Below are 17,530 nucleotides of genomic sequence, written 5' to 3' on the forward strand. Positions count from 1 at the left end.
TCTGACGTCACATGCATATGAAGAATACGTCATTAGTAACCTAGAGTTTTCATGTCGTCTGAGTATGCTGACCTAAAAAAAAAAAGGGGGTCAAATTTAAAGGTTCAAAGAAAACTCATTTGCCTGGAATGTTCGTTTCATTTTGCCCTAATTTGAATGCACCTCTGGTCTCTCCAAAATGTTGAGGGCAATGGTCCAGGTCTCAACCCCTGCTCAAGGTCATTACAGGGATTAATATAATAACCTAAAGAATACTGACCTAGTTTAAGGAATAAATGTTGTTGTCAGGGGTGGCACGGTGGTGTAGTGGTTAGCACTGTCTCCTCACAGCAAGAAGGTTCTGGGTTCGAGCCCCGTGGCCGGCGAGGGCCTTTCTGTGTGGAGTTTGCATGTTCTCCCCGTGTCCGCGTGGGTTTCCTCTGGGTGCTCCGGTTTCCCCCACAGTCCAAAGACATGCAGGTTAGGTTAACTGGTGGCTCTAAATTGACTGTGAGTGTGAATGGTTATTTGTGTCTGTCTCAGCCCTGCAATAACCTCGTGACTTGTCCAAGGTGTACCTCACCTCTCACCTGTAGGGATGGGCTGCCATGCTGTAGCCATAGTAATCTTTCCCTTTTCACTGTACAGCGTTGAACACACCAATCCCTGTACTCGATGCCATGTTCTGTCTCCGCCCATTCTTCTGACTCCCGGTATTGGATACAGAGATGATACTGGATACCAAATACAGTGACGTCACGACTGTGCTTTAAACCCGCGGCGGAATCGAAATCCCTTCTCTCTGGCGGTGGGTTTCCACGTGTGAAAGAGACACCGTTGCATCTGTGCTACAGAAGAACAAAGGACAAAGAACGAGCTATTGATACCGCACCTTTAGCCAAAGTTCAATGTATTATGATCTTTGCATAGTTGCAGTAATAACTGGCCCGGTTAGTTACTGCAGCCCACACAGTATTTTAAAGAGAAAAGGCGACCAGATCCCTTTTCCCTTTCGCAACGTCGACGAACTACAAACAAGATTCCTTCCAGATCATTGGACGACCGACGGGACACTGAAGATCTTCAGCTGACGAGCTGTAAAAGCAAAAGGAACAGAACTGTTTTCTCCCTGGTCCTGCGCTCCGCGCTCTCTTCGGATAACAGACGGCGCACTTTCAGTCGCCGAGCAAGAGCGATCTCAAGTAATGCTGGCATCTGGGCAATTGTTAGTCTTAGTTGTGGCTAGTTAATGTGAAGAGTGTTGTTTATTTGAATTCATTTATGGTTTAAATGTATGCATTTTGATTCACATGAAGGTTGGTCTTAGACCCCGTGTTTGATTTACTTTGTTTACTGTCTGTATTTAGTTAGATCGTGCATGTGTTCTCTCTCTCTCTCTCTCACTCTCTTTTTAACTCCCCCCATCGCACTACACTCCTCAACACTGGGATTTCAGGAGTCACTCAGGGTTGAGTAGAAGTTTAGCTGGACTAGTTTCAAGTTTGTCTCTCTCTCCCTTGTGCGCTCTCCTTGTTGCCCATCCCCCTTTAGGCAGAACCTAGCACAAAGGCTCGTGCACATGCGCGCACGCACACGCCTACACTCTCACACACACACTCACTCACACTCTTACACACACACACTCTCACACACACACATACTCGCACACACACTCTCACACATACCCCTTTTCCACCAAATCAGGTTCAGGGCCGGTGCTGGTTCACAACTCGTTCAACTTGCGAGCCAGCTGAGAACCAGTTTGCTTTTCCATCGCTTGCGGTGCTAAGGGAAGCCACGTCATTACATCGTTGTATACATCAGTTACGTCGCTGTATACGTCAGTTATGTCACTACGTTTGCATAAACCTTGCCGCGAATATTGAAGCAAAAACAACACGGAAGAAGCAGCAGCAACAACAGCAGCAATAATAATAATGGATGACTTCGCGTTTGTACAGCTGCTGCTTCTCGTCGCTTAAAAATGGCAATCTTTCGCGGTCTTGTTATTGTTGTTGGTCTTAACAACTCCGCCCCTCCGCTGACATAAGCGGTTCTTTCCTCTGGCCCAGCAAAGAGTTGGTGCTAGCCTGGAACCGTTTTTTCTGGCCCCAGAGCCAGTTCTTTGGCAGTGGAAACAGAAAACCCGGTTCCAAACTAAGCACTGGCTCCGAACCAGCCCTGGAACTGCTTTGGTGGAAAAGGGCCAATTGACACACACAAACACGTGATTTCCCTCTCACATTTTAACATGCACTCGCCCCTACACTGTAAACTTGCATATAGCTTATTACTTCTGATCACCATTAGTTCCTTAGTTATCATCATATACACTACTGATTATTACCTGTATGCATTGTATCGCCATTTATATTGAATTATTCCTTGGCTGCTATTGTTTGCTATATCTTATCAGTATTAGTTTGCTAATTCGTGTCCGCTATTTCAATAAATGGTATCTTTTGGAATAAACTGTGTCCTGTCTACTGCTACAACATTCACTGAGTGCCAACCTCTGCCAAACAAGTATTCTAATTGCCTTCACCCATTTGGTTGTTATATGAATGTTATAGATCTAGAGTAAACATATTACAGTAGAGCTACAATACTCACTAAAACTATAGCAACATCACCACTGTTATTCCATTGATTTTAATAGTTTAGCTATAAACTATTAGACACTTGAATTAATGATTTAATGAATTTATGAGACTGATCCCTTTTTACATGAGACTGATTTGATCAGCCTATTGCACCTATATACCCATAGTCAGCTGGGATAGGCTCCAGCTTGCCTACGACCCTGTAGGACAGGATAAGTGGCTACAGATAATGGATGGATGTTGTCGTCAGTAATTCCAGTCAGTTCAAGTTTAGGATTGATTTGTCCTGCCATATAAAAAACACAGTTCTGCTTATCACTTATTTTTGTCTTAACGCATGTAACTCTTGTGGGCGAGGCCTTCACAATGAGAAAAGTGGGAGAAAAATGAAACCTTCACCTCTTCCCTGCTTGTTGATGTTGGACGGAAATGATTTCGCACTCAGGAACACACACTTCTTTCTGTTCTAAGCTCCCACCAATTCTTGCTGCGGACGTGTCAGATAAAGCAAGATGAATCTTGAAAGATATTCACTGGAACCTTTTCATGCCAGGGACATGGCCCCTGTGCAGTGTGCAGTTCTCTCAGCATCTGCCAGCTCAGGAGAACATGCCCATCCATTTTATTCTTCTTTATCTCTTTTCCTCCTGTTTGAGTTTCCTTTCCCTCCCTCAACTTGTGAATCTGTCATCCCTTAGCTCTGTCTGTCTGCCTGCCTTTGCTGTGAAGAAGAAATGCACCAGGAAAAACACTGCATAATTCTTCTTCTTCTCCTACCTTCCGCTTAAGGATTTACTGAAATCCTCCCATAAGAACTACTACTACTGTTGATTTTACCTTTTTTCCAGTTTGTATCAAAAGTATATGGAGCGGATTCGTTGTCATAATATTTAAATAATATTGGCTGGCTTTTTTTTTTCCATGGTATACCAGATATATTCCATTCAGCGAGCATGATATTGAACAAGTCAAAGACGAGTTCAGTGTCATGCTAGTTGAATGGAATATATCTGATATACCATGAAAAAAAGCTATTATTATACATACACATTCCTTTCGGGTGTTCAGCACATCTGTCTCTTTCAAAATTCTCTCAAAATCTTTTGTATTTAATGAAGCAAACCTGGCGGCCATGTTTGTTTTCAAGTTGTCACGGTCGCTCGCTAGTGCGGAAGTTTTACATCTCCGACGTGTGACGTCATGTTGTCTTGACAACCATGCAACATCGTAAACCATATTCAACGCTCATTCTTCATTGGCTAGAGTGACGTAATACATATAGGATAAGCGATATGCGAACAATATTGCATGCTATCAAACCAAATGAATGAAACCCAGTAGAAGGGAATAGAACATGTTTTTATTCCATCGAGAAAGTGTCCTGTATGTATAATAATATATATTTTTCTATATATCTCCGTATGGCTCCTAAGTCTGTTGCTGCAGTCAAAAGTAATCTTATACCCTGTCCACACTAGGGATTTTGTACCGATACGAAACTACTTTCGTACCGCAACACCTTTCCACACTAGCAACTATACCGATACTGTAGCGGTATAACTGTATCGGTACGAAACCCACAAATGTATGGGTTTCGTACCGGTACAGTATCGGTACTGTAGCGCTTCGCTGTAGTGTGGACAGATGAAGCGGCTCTGTATCGATACAAATATAATGCGCATGCGCAAAGTCACACACCTCAATCAATGTCTTCGCTGAATAAAATAGTGAAGAACGGAGATTCGTTTTCGTTTCTTTCTCAACTGCCTCGCGTGTTTTATACAATTCGACTGAATAAATGACCACCAGAAATACAGACTGTACATTGACAACAAAAAGCACACACACGTTGTTTCATCCGCCATATATTCTCGGAAGGAAGTTACTCGGTAACCACGGAAACATTTCGCGCACGCGCATTTCAACTACCGTGAAAGAAAACCGCAAACATTTCTCGCTAGTGTGGACAGATGCACTAAACTGTACCGGTATACTTTGTATCGATACAGTTATACCACTATCGTACCGGTATATATGTGAACACAGCTTTTTTTCTAGCCCATAAGAAAAAAGAAACCAATTTCATCACCATGTATTCATTTTCTCAGTCATCATTCAAAACAGCACAAGTTAAGGAGAAGTGAAACAATTTAAGTGGAAACAGTACTTAAGAGCGGGTTATCTTACGGCTTTTAAGTGGCTAGCTCAAACTGCTTCTAATCAAGAAGAATAGTTTTACTAATTGCACGGATTCCTGATTAGTTCTTGAAGGATTTGTGCTCTTTGCTGACATCTCACTCTTTGACCTAATCTAAGTGCACCAGAGTGGAGATGAAATGGCAAGCTTTATCAATCTTCATGTCCAGATGGTAGCCCAATGTTTTGACTGTGAGTTAGGAGTTGGATACATCATTCAGCCTTCACTTGTGGGCAAACTGCAGATTAAAAACTGCGCTTTGGCAAAAATAAAGCTTCTCTCACCTTGCAGTGTGAGTCTCTTTGAGAAATTGATGACGTTGCCAGCAGAAGTGCACATATTGTCAGATGAAAAGGACTCGAGAGATGGCCAGTTCACTGCGCTGGGGCATCAATAACACTCCGGGTCAAGAACGGACCAATTGCAGAAAGCGAGGACCTGAGATGTTTGAATTGCAGTGAAATGCCTTATCTAGTGCAAAATAAGTTTATAATGTTTTTAGTTTCAAGCTTTTGAGCCTAAAGTCTCATGCAGCTGGACAGTGGTGTTTGATTCCACTGTAATAAGTTTGTTATAGGTTTGAGTAAGTACCAACACTTCATTGTCGCATCATGGGGAAACCAGGGAGACACATGCCCCTTTTCCACCAAAGCAGTTCCAGGGCTGGTTCGGGGCCAGTGCTTAGTTTGGAACCGGGTTTTCTGTTTCCACTGACAAAGAACTGGCTCTGGGGCCAGAAAAACCGGTTCCAGGCTAGCACCAACTCTTTGCTGGGCCAGAGGAAAGAACCGCTTACATCAGCGGGGGGGTGGAGTTGTTAAGACCAACAACAATAACAAGACCGTGAAAGATCGCCATTTTTAAGCGACGCGAAGCAGCAGCTGTACAAACGCGAAGTCATCCATTATTATTGTTGTTGCTGCTGCTGCTTCCGTGTTGTTTTTGCTTCGATATTCGTGCCAAGGTTTATGCAAACGTAGCGACGTAATGACGTATACAACGATGTAACTGACGTATACAGCGACGTAATGACGTGCCTTCCCTTAGCACCACGAGCTATGGAAAAGCAAACTGGTTCTCAGCTGGCTCGCAAGTTGAATGAGTTGTGAACCAGCACCAGCACTGGCCCCGAACCAGCCCTGGAACTGATTTGGTGGAAAAGGGGTATTAGAGTCCTGAGTCATTTCCTTTTCCTTTAGTTTTAACGCTTGTTGTGAGCCATGACTGACGTAGATTGGACTCATTCTGCTCCCCCTCAGGCTCCATTGTATTATTGAGAGTACATTGTGTACAGGTGAACAATACATCTCAAACGACACATTCAGTGAGTCATACAGTAGGCCAGTTGATGTATCCTAATCAGTTTATGCTAAATTCAGTTCCACAGTAATTAATTTATTAATGCACTGCTTTACTTTCCATTCTATTCCAGTTTTCTAAAAATTCACTTCAGTTGTCCTAATCAGGTTGAGACCAGTCATATCAAGCGAATGAACTGGACTCGGAATTCACAAAATGCTTGTTCAAGAACAGTTGACTCAACCCATGACCCTTAGCCAGGGGTGTCTCTGAACCTAAATGACCTCTCAAGATAAATAAAAGTTGAGCAGCACGGTGGTGTAGTGGTTAGCACTGTCGCTTCACAGCAAGGTTCTGGGTTCAAGCCCAGTGGCCGACGGGGGCCTTTCTGTGTGGAGTTTGCATGTTCTCCCCGTGTCTGCATGGGTTTCCTCCAGGTGCTCCGGTTTCCCCCACAGTCCAAAGACATGCAGGTTTGGTTAACATGGGGCAGCCTTGGGCTGAAGTGCCCTTGAACAACACACCTAACCCCAAACTGCTGCCTGGGTGCTGTAGCGTAGTAGTATGTGTGTGCTCATTGTTCGCTTGTGTGTATGTGTTCACTGCTTCAGATGGGTTTAATGCATGTGACCAATAAAGGCTGCTTCTTCTTCTTCTTCTAAAGTTGCCCCTTGAGATAAAATCCTGGGCCTCTAAGTGGTGCAACAGAAAAGTCTTTGTGATACGATCCAGAGATCATGAGTTCGAGTCCTTGTGACGTCACAGCTGGGAATCCAAGCGAACAGTATTGGCTGTGCTCTCTGGGAGGAATGGTAACCTCTTCCTACCTTCAAACACAGTGACACTAACCAGTCTTGGGTGTCTGTAAACTCACGTGCAGTCCTCCAAGTGTCATATGTTGGCCTTCACAGTGATTGGTTAGTAGTAGTTGTATAATAGGAGAGAGCTGGCTGGTGGATGGGAATTGGCTAAGAAAATGCATTCTTATGGGGCCCCTTGTTTATACTGGTTATATTTCTTACAGCAATTTAAGCCCGACTTCTGAAATGATGGTCGGGCCTCTGGTCCAACAGTGCTGTGTGTGACACGTCTGCCAGTAAATACCCAGAGTCGCCATCTGCGCTAGTGAGTCAGGATCTTCATTACGCAGCACGTCTAATTGAATTTCCCACCTGACAGTCTGCACTTCTGCTTTTCATCTTCCCACTCTTCCACTTTTAATGTCCTTCCTCAGACAAAAGTGTGATGAGAAGCATGCGTAAAGCGAATAAAGCTCCTCTTTGAAGAGGAGGACGTTGGCAGGGGGAGGGTGTCTGATGTCGGCACCTTAAATTGATCATTTCACTGATGGAAAAAGGGGCAGTGGTAGTTCTGGAGCATTGTATGCATTTGAAGGCAAAGGGTAATTGCGCATTCTTTCTCTGCTAGGCACTAGGCAACCGTGAACCGTCATTCTTTGGCCAGGTGACTTATCTCAGGAGCATTTGTGTAGAGCTGAGAGAATTTGGCTATTATGTCGTCGTGACTGAGAACACAACCGTTTCTGTATCCGGACAGTTCGACTACATGTTCTGTGGTTTGGTTTGTACTGGGTGTTCATGCTGTTGGAAATGGTCTAAAGTGAACAAACAACTTTTTTTTTTTTTGATAAAATAAATCCATACCTCTAATGCAAGGCCATGATATCCAAAATAGGAATTTCCACAAGCAACATAAAGTTCCTTTGAAAAAGTGTGTCAAAACGTAACCGACAGGCTGTGGTGCGTACAGAAACCTAATTTTCCAAATTTTGTAAGAGTGTCTTTCATTAACTTGTTACTCTTGTCCACATATATTACTGCTATGCCATTTTTTTTTTTCCTAATTAATTTTCTTGGTCTAAACCGTCTGTTTATTTGCAATACGTGTGTGCTGTTGAACATGTTTCTAAGAAGGTAGTAATGACATTATACTCTTTGTTGAGTATACAGTACCAGTCAAAAATTTGGACGCACCTTCTAATTTAATGTTTTTTTCTTTGTTTATTAACGAAAAGACACTTCAAGTCTTAAAGTAATGATGGATGGGCAGCACGGTGGTGTAGTGATTAACACTGTCGCATCGCAGCAGGAAGGTTTTGGGTTCGAGCCCAGCGGCCGACGGGAGCCTTTCTGTGTGGAGTTTGCATGTTCTCCCCGTGTCTGTGTGGGTTTCCTTCAGGTGCTCTGGTTTCCCCCACAGTCCAGAGGCATGCAGTTAGGTTAACATGGGGCAGCCATGGCCTGAGGTTGGGCTGAAGTGCCCTTGAGTAAGGACACCTAACCTACACCTGCTCCCCGGGTGCTGTAGCATAGCTGCCCACTGCTCTGGGTATGCGTGTGTGCTCATTGCTCACTTGTGTGTTCACTGCTTCAGATGGGTTAAATCTCATCTCATCTCATTATCTGTAGCCGCTTTATCCTGTTCTACAGGGTCGCAGGCAAGCTGGAGCCTATCCCAGCTGACTACGGGCGAAAGGCGGGGTACACCCTGGACAAGTCGCCAGGTCATCACAGGGCTGACACACAGACACAGACAACCATTCACACTCACATTCACACCTACGCTCAATTTAGAGTCACCAGTTAACCTAACCTGCATGTCTTTGGACTGTGGGGGAAACCGGAGCACCCGGAGGAAACCCACGCGGACACGGGGAGAACATGCAAACTCCACACAGAAAGGCCCTCGCCGGCCACAGGGCTCGAACCCGGACCTTCTTGCTGTGAGGCGACAGCGCTAACCACTACACCACTGTGCTGCCATGGGTTAAATGCAGAGGTTAAATTTCACTGTGTGCTTAAGTCTGTGCTTGAGCAAACGTGTGACAAAATAAAGGCTTCTTGGCTTGGATGTTGTTTCTTTTTACTTAGTTGAGCGGTTCTTGACGTAATATGGATTACTACAGTTGTGGAATCAGGCTATTTACTGTGTTTTTATTATTTACTATTTATTTTTTGATCTCAAACACATTAAGACTAATTAACTTTTGACGAGGCACCTGTTAATTGAAAAGCATTCCAGGTGACTACCTCATGAAGCTGGTTAAGATAATGCCAATAGTGTGCAAAGTGTCAAGGTAAACACTGGCTACTTTGAAGAATCTAAAATATAAAACATTTTGTTTAACACTTTTGTTTACCACATAATTCCATGTATGTTCCATGTGTTATTTCATAGTTTTGATGTCCTCAGTATTGTTCTACAATGTAGAAAATACAAAATACAGAGAAACCTATGAATAAGTAGGGGTGTCTAAACTTTTGACTGGTACTGTGCGTTCTAACTGTTTAACGTAGCTTCACTTGGTAGCTTTTTTCCCACTAAACACATTCCCGGAATCTTTGACATTGCGATATGCAAACTTCTTTTCTTCTCATGGCATTCATTTCTGTCCAAAATGTACATTTTGGGGTGGTTAGCGCTGTCGCCTCACAGCAAGAAGGTCCGGGTTCGAGCCCCGTGGCCGGCGAGGGCCTTTCTGTGTGGAGTTTGCATGTTCTCCCCGTGTCCGCGTGGGTTTCCTCCGGGTGCTCCGGTTTCCCCCACAGTCCAAAGACATGCAGGTTAGGTTAACTGGTGACTCTAAATTGAGCGTAGGTGTGAATGTGAGTGTGAATGGTTGTCTGTGTCTATGTGTCAGCCCTGTGATGACCTGGCGACTTGTCCAGGGTGTACCCCGCCTTTCACCCGTAGTCAGCTGGGATAGGCTCCAGCTTGCCTGCGACCCTGTAGAACAGGATAAAGCGGCTACAGATAATGAGATGAGATGAGATATATGTTTTGGCATCTGGGCATCAAGTCAGGCATCAAGAAAACTTAACTGTCTTTAGGGGTTGGGCCTACATCACTGTTGTTCATTGGTTACTCATGACATCAGGCAGTGTACAACACTACGTGCCCTGTGTCCGAAATCGCTCCCTACTCACTATATACGGCACTATACAGTGAGGACGCCATTTTGTAGTGCTGTCCGAAACAATAGTGAGGATTATTTACACCCTATACAGTGCACTCAAAGTATCCCACAATGCATCACGAAAAGTAGTGTACAACCGATGGTCACTAACCAAAGCAATATATCCCATCATGCGTTGTGGTCGTGCTGAAAGAAATCAAATTAAAAGTCTCAAATTTGATTTAATAAAAGGCTGCGGCAAAGAAGAAAGCATTCAGCCTTGATTTAAAAAAACTGAAAGATGCAGGTACTTTGTATTGATTAATGTGGGAAATACGTTCAGTATAATATGGATTTATTACAAAAATACATGCATGTGTTTATTATTTTGAAAACCCACCAGCCGGCTGATCTGGCACGTTTTAATTGTGCGACAGTAATGATGTAAATACCAGCGCGACGGACTAGTGTGGGTTTTTTTCATTTTACCAATGAGCTCACTATATAGTCCTCTATATAGTAATTCCCTCTATAGGGAGTAGGGAGTAGTGAACGAGTGAGTGATTTCAGACACAGGGCTGGACAAAGACAGCACTGCTCTTTCAAAAGGATATTTCATCAAACTGTAGATATGGTGCTTGAAAATATTAGAGCTGTCAAACAATTATGAAACTGGAGCACTAATTTGATCTTAAACCAACAATATAAACTGGTAAACCAAATGGCTAAATAGACAAAGATGCAGATTTAATTTAAGCACTTCTTCCAATTTTGAATATTCTTGCATGGCAAAATTGTAATTAATTTGCTTTAATTGTCTTCATTATGGCAAGCTGGTGGAAAATTAACGATCAGTAGAATGCCAAACTCCTTTGTATTCCATCTGGGCCAGTACTTTTTTCCTTTAACGTGCTGTCCAAAAAAAAAACAACACCTTTTTTTTTTTTCTTTTTTTTTTTTTACCTGGTTGCTTGTGTTCGTCTGCTTGGACGTATTTCTTGTTTGTTGGCTGCACTGTGGATTTCCATTATATCATTATGAGAGATTAATTTACTGGTCTGTTCATCCATCTTCCTTCCCCTCCAGGGATTCTGAGGGTCGCAAACTCTGTAAGAAGGTGAAAGTGGATCCAAGTTCAAAGACAGCTGGATTTGAAATCCTTCATTATAAGTAAGCATATTCTCTGTTTTTAGAAAGCTTTGTACTGATCACATTTAAAGGGGAACTGAAGGCAATTTTTTTTTTAAATATAGGAATGCATTTCTGACAGCTATTTTGTCACTGCTATAGCAAGTTATGTTTGAAATATGCTCTGTAATATATCAGTCCATATATCAAAGCAGGGCGGCATGGTGGTGTAGTGGTTAGCGCTGTCGCCTCACAGCAAGAAGGTCCGGGTTCGAGCCCCGTGGCCGGCGAGGGCCTTTCTGTGTGGAGTTTGCATGTTCTCCCCGTGTCCGCGTGGGTTTCCTCCGGGTGCTCCGGTTTCCCCCACAGTCCAAAGACATGCAGGTTAGGTTAACTGGTGACTCTAAATTGACCGTAGGTGTGAATGTGAGTGTGAATGGTTGTCTGTGTCTATGTGTCAGCCCTGTGATGACCTGGCGACTTGTCCAGGGTGTACCCCGCCTTTCGCCCGTAGTCAGCTGGGATAGGCTCCAGCTTGCCTGCGACCCTGCAGAACAGGATAAAGCGGCTAGAGATAATGAGATGAGATGAGATATCAAAGCAATAGCTGTAAACGAGATTCGTTGAGACCTGCGCGAGACATCGTAGGACGGAAGTAAAACGTACAGCGGAAATCAAAGCGACCGACATCTGCCAACGTTGTCAAAAGACGCGCGCGCCCTCCTTCGAATGCTGATGTAATCAAGCCGGAAGCTTTGTTTGTTTTGATAGCAATCAGGAAAGTTTGAAAAAAAGTAGGCAGTAATCGTCATTTAAACTCGTTTTTGTGCAATACTTCATTTGGAAAACAGTTTTCAAAATGGCGGCACTGACACCTGGCTGACACTTCACGTTTCCAAGTCTCGCGAAGATCGCGCGGATAAGCGACGCCTGCCGCGAACCAAACGAACTAAATTCAACACGGCTGAAAACCGAACAGGCCGATAAGTATAATATTTAATTGCAATTACTTGCCAATACGAGTCACGATATAAGGTTACTAAAACTGAAAACGTAATTGAATAACACGCTAATTAAGAAATGAAGCAAGTTTAAAAATGCCTTCAGTTCCCTTAACATAATGTTGGAAATATTACCAGAAGTAAATAACAGATAATGTGCTCACAACAGACACTGTCATTAACTCTTCGGCTTTGCGTGTGATGGTTTTTATATAAACAGAGATGGGACCTTTCATACAGAATACAACAGACCAGCCACATTGAAGGTAATTGCTTTAAAAAAAACAAAATTGTTGTCTGATGTTCTTTGAAAGAAATTGTGACAGCTCATTTTAAATGTAGTTTCCTCCTCTATAGATGCAGCGTGTTTATTTTTTGACTCACATTGGGAACCAGGACTTTGGAAACTGTGAGCTCTGTGCTTCCAGTAGATAGCTGTGTAAACTGCAGGGTTATATAAATTTTGTTTCACAGCTGTGTTTCTGTAAGTTATTACCGAGCTTATTGCTTCTCCAAATGGACTGGATTCCCAATGTGTGCGCATTTTATTGAATTTATAATGGACAATTAAGGAATGGGTTTGAATCAAGCGACTCTCTCGTTTGTAGCCTGTGGTTTGATCTCTTGTAACTCAGCGTAGTCGTTGATCCTCCCTGTGCATGTGATTTCACACTACACAAACAAGTATGGCTTCACACCATAGGTGCTAGTTCGGCAGTGTAGTAAAATTAAATGTCTTTCACCCTCCTCTTCCCCCGTGTTACCGTTGTGCTTGTCCGTAGCTGACACGGTGTTAATGAATGGTAGTGCAGTTAAAAATGAATGAGCTCTGCTGTGTGAGTCATTGCTGAGAATGGTGAGCTGCCTACGTGGAGGAACTGAGATTTCTCATTAAAACATCTGCTGCTGGCTCTGATATTGTTTTTCTCACCATACTGATTGTGCTCATTAGAAGCACTTTACTGTCCAAAAGGTACATATTTTGTCTTGGGTTCTCAGCTGTAAAATTTGAAATTATATCTTGCAGTTTAAAGTGACCTTGATGGCTAACGTTGTAGAATCTTAATGGGCAGTGTAGCTTTTTATATTTGTGGATCCTATTATTCGAAAGATACACTATGCACCAGCGGCACTCGGGAGGGAGTGGACAGGAGTGTTTTGACAGGAAAAGATGACTCATCACTGCTGCTCTAATAATTGCCCTTCTTTTGCTCTTCTTCTCTTTCTCAGTCCATGGTGGCATTCCTGAAGGACCCCACAGGTGCTCCTTTATGGGAGGAGAACCCTGAAGCTAAAGACGTTGTTCACATCGAGACAGAGAGAGTGAGTATCTCTTTGAGGCCAGACGAAGATCAGCTTTCCATCCTCGGTGCTCGTCTGGTGTGGGAACTGCATGCAGAACAAAAGCAATGAGTTAGACAAACTACAAGAAGTACCAGGCTGTTCTGCTGTCTCCGGAGACCCAACTTGGCTGTGGTACAGGGACAGGGGCATTTACAGTGGTGCTTGAAAGTTTGTGAACCCTTTAGAATTTTCTACATTTCTGCATAAATATGACCTAAAACATCATCAGATTTTCACACAAGTCCTAAAAGTAGATAAAGAGAACCCAGTTAAACAAATGAGACAAAAATATTATACTTGGTCATTTATTTATTGAGGAAAATGATCTAATATTACATATCTGTGAGGGGCAAAAGTATGTGAACCTTTGCTTTCAGTATCTGGTGTGACCCCCTTGTGCAGCAATAACTGCAACTAAACGTTTGCGGTAACTGTTGATCAGTCCTGCACACCGGCTTGGAGGAATTTTAGCCCATTCCTCCATACAGAACAGCTTCAACTCTGGGATGTTGGTGGGTTTCCTCACATGAACTGCTCGCTTCAGGTCCTTCCACAACATTTCGATTGGATTAAGGTCAGGACTTTGACTTGGCCATTCCAAAACATTCACTTTATTCTTCTTTAACCATTCTTTGGTAGAACGACTTGTGTGCTTAGGGTCGTTGTCTTGCTGCATGACCCACCTTCTCTTGAGATTCAGTTCATGGACAGATGTCCTGACATTTTCCTTTAGAATTTGCATGTATAATTCAGAATTCATTGTTCCATCAATGATGGCAAGCCGTCCTGGCCCAGATGCAGCAAAACAGGCCCAAACCATGATACCACCACCACCATGTTTCACAGATGGGATAAGGTTCTTATGCTGGAATGCAGTGTTTTCCTTTCTCCAAACATAACGCTTCTCATTTAAACCAAAAAGTTCTATTTTGGACTCATCCGTCCAGAAAACATTTTTCCAATAGCCTTCTGGCTTGTCCACATGATCTTTAGCAAACTGCAGATGAGCAGCAATGTTCTTTTTGGAGAGCAGTGGCTTTCTCCTTGCAACCCTGCCATGCACACCATTGTTGTTCAGTGTTCTCCTGATGGTGGACTCATGAACATTAACATTAGCCAATGTGAGAGAGGCCTTCAGTTCCTCTAGTCACCCTGGGGTCCTTTGTGACCTCGCCGACTTTTACACGCCTTGCTCTTGGAGTGATCTTTGTTGGTCGACCACTCCTGGGGAGGGTAACAATGGTCTTGAATTTCCTCCATTTGTACACAGTCTGTCTGACTGTGAATTGGTGGAGTCCAAACTCTTTAGAGATGGTTTTGTAACCTTTTCCAGCCTGATGAGCATCAACAACGCTTTTTCTGAGGTCCTCAGAAATCGCCTTTGTTCGTGCCATGATACACTTCCACAAACGTGTGTTGTGAAGATCAGACTTTGATAGATCCCTGTTCTTTAAATAAAACAGGGTGCCCACTCACACCTGATTGTCATCCCATTGATTGAAAACACCTGACTCTAATTTCACCTTCAAATTAACTGCTAATCCTAGAGGTTCACATACTTTTGCCACTCACAGATATGGAATATTGGATCATTTTCCTCAATAAATAAATGACCAAGTATAATGTTTTTGTCTCATTTGTTTAACTGGGTTCTCTTTATCTACTTTTAGGACTTGCGTGAAAATCTGATGATGTTTTAGGTCATATTTATGCAGAAATATAGAAAATTCTAAAGGGTTCACAAACTTTCAAGCACCACTGTAGGAGCATATGCGGTTTAGAAAATCAAGCCTCAAACGGAAGACCTTCCCAGAATTTATGAAAACAATGCTTAATAGAAAAGAAAGTCACCTTTTTCTATATATGAGCCCACACTTAGTTATCTGGAGAGTTTTCCTGCTGAGAGGGCTGCACTCAATCAGAAAGCAGTCCTACTCATGGAGATGAGGCGGCTATGCAACTCGTTTGAAGAGCGTATTGATTGCTTCAGGGGAGTGTATGCTCGCTGGCTTATTACATCTTTTGGGGTGTCAACTGCCAAAAGCAAAGCTCAGCTGCAGGAAGCAATCTGGTAATGAAGCAGGAATACAAACAAAGCTGATGAATGATGTTTGCCTGAGAGCTGATGAATCCATGCATGCAATCTACGTAATATAAGATGTTGGTGTAAATACTGTTTGGTTCAGTAATACAGAAAGACCTGGCCATGTATAATTAAGTCCTTGGTTGTTACAACATGCACGGGGAATCTTTTAACTCATCAGCTTCATATGGCATCACTACGCAAGTCCAAAGTATAAGGTCCACTGAAGATTAGTCTGTCTACACCAGTCATGTGCCTCATAAGCTCAAGATTATTCTGCTCCTTAACTGATGAGATCCTGCACAGTACTTGTATTGTTAAGAGTTAGAGGTAATGGCGTCAATACATCCTTTTTTTTTGGGGGGGGGCATGCCAAGCCATTTCTCTTATGGGGCTCTGTACCTTTTTTCCTACAGGACTTTAAGAAGCTGCTGAAAAGAGAAGAGAAACCCATCCTCATGATGTTTTATGCCCCCTGTGAGTCACCTGATGATCTACCCTCATTCTGTCCTTAGTCACTGGTGAATTCAAAGAGCTTATGTTTCAAAGGGTGTCAAATCCTGGATATAAATGGCTCTGATTTAACTGTAAAAACATTAAAGATTCAAGTCTGCTTTTAAAAACTTGATAGTGCGTCAAGATAAAAGTTTACATGACGTGAAGTAGTCTTGGTTCTTATATAAAAGTAGATGGCCTTTCGATTTCATAAAATCAGTGAAATTTAGTTCCCGCTGATATTTGGTCATCGTGATCAACAAAAACAGGACATTCTGTGGCTGGGAAGTTATTTAATTTGTGGGGATTCCCGAGCAAATAATGTGCATGAAATCGCTCACTTCGCACAGTCGAGCAGACAAAGGAAGTCCGTGTGCGCATCCACAGATTTGTCTTAGTCGTCGTCGTCGTCTTTTGGGTTTTACAGCAGCTGGCATCCACAGTGTTGCATTACTGCCATCTACAGGTTTACCTTGGCCGTGCACTGACCGTTCCATCATTCCGTCGCTAAACGAACAGCTGATCACACCGAGGTGCTCGCTGACCGCCGATATTTATTAGTTTGGTCTTGCGTTTCCTTTCCTTCGCAACACAACGTTTTTTTCTTCTCACTTTCCGTTACTGTAGTCGGTCTTTCACGTTTCATTCGCACACTCGCGTCCTCCATTTTTCTCTCCTGTTTCAAATTTGTATCCCACAATGCCTTGCGTGAACAGGGAAAGCCCACCACGTCATGCATGACGTAGTATCTTGAATTGCGTCATGGTGAAGCAGGAAAAAATAGCGGAGAATTTAGGGCCACGTGGCCCTAAATACATTGTTCTATTAAAAAAAAAAACAGCCTGTGATTCGAATTCAGTAGCTTTCAGTCCACTAAACAAAAATAACTGGGTGTCGGGGAAAATTCTTTTTATGACCTACACTTGAAAAATCTGAAAGGCAGTCTAGCTTTAAATGAAATAGGTCAATAAGTATTGACAATCAATCAATCATTCACCATAACAAAATATTGATAATTCACTTCTGATTATGCAACTGGACAGTGATACACCAAGTGCTTGGAAAGATTTAAGTCCAGGGATAAATACATTTATTAGGGATACAATTTAGGGTGATGTGGCCCTAGTAGTCAGGCAGCATTTGTTTATATTTGGAGGCTACTTTGCAAAATTTGCCAAGTCTTGTTTTTGGTAATAATATCCAAGTTCAGATATAAATTCATAAATCTGGACTTGTTGTAATGTTTGTAGGCTGCTGTTTCATAATTAATGATGCAGGGGAACTTTGCGCATAAAAAGAGCCCTGAAACCACATGTAGGAAATTGGTATAAAAGTATTACGTCATTAATATGCAATTATTATATCCATAATAGGTGATTTGTGGCACACAACCTTTTTACTCAGGTCAAAAGCATGGTTCATTCATTAGATACCCATTTAACCCTAAAAGGACCTAAACTTCTGAGCGAGATCAGTTCGAACCTT

The 17,530-nt window shown here is 42.7% G+C and overlaps 1 protein-coding gene across 1 annotated transcript in view; it reads left to right on the forward strand.

Annotated features, from left to right (window-relative positions):
• The window catches only part of pdia5 (protein disulfide isomerase family A, member 5), a 138,499-nt gene that overhangs the window by 42,497 nt on the left and 78,472 nt on the right, over window positions 1–17,530 (forward strand). The window contains exons 4-7 of the mRNA XM_060929719.1: window positions 11,081–11,164; window positions 12,344–12,389; window positions 13,354–13,446; window positions 15,967–16,027. Coding sequence (XP_060785702.1) covers window positions 11,081–11,164; window positions 12,344–12,389; window positions 13,354–13,446; window positions 15,967–16,027 — 284 coding nt within the window. The remainder of the gene's footprint in view (window positions 1–11,080; window positions 11,165–12,343; window positions 12,390–13,353; window positions 13,447–15,966; window positions 16,028–17,530) is intronic.

This window comes from Neoarius graeffei, chromosome 9, assembly GCF_027579695.1.
Source record: "Neoarius graeffei isolate fNeoGra1 chromosome 9, fNeoGra1.pri, whole genome shotgun sequence".
Taxonomy (NCBI): Eukaryota; Metazoa; Chordata; class Actinopteri; order Siluriformes; family Ariidae; genus Neoarius; species Neoarius graeffei.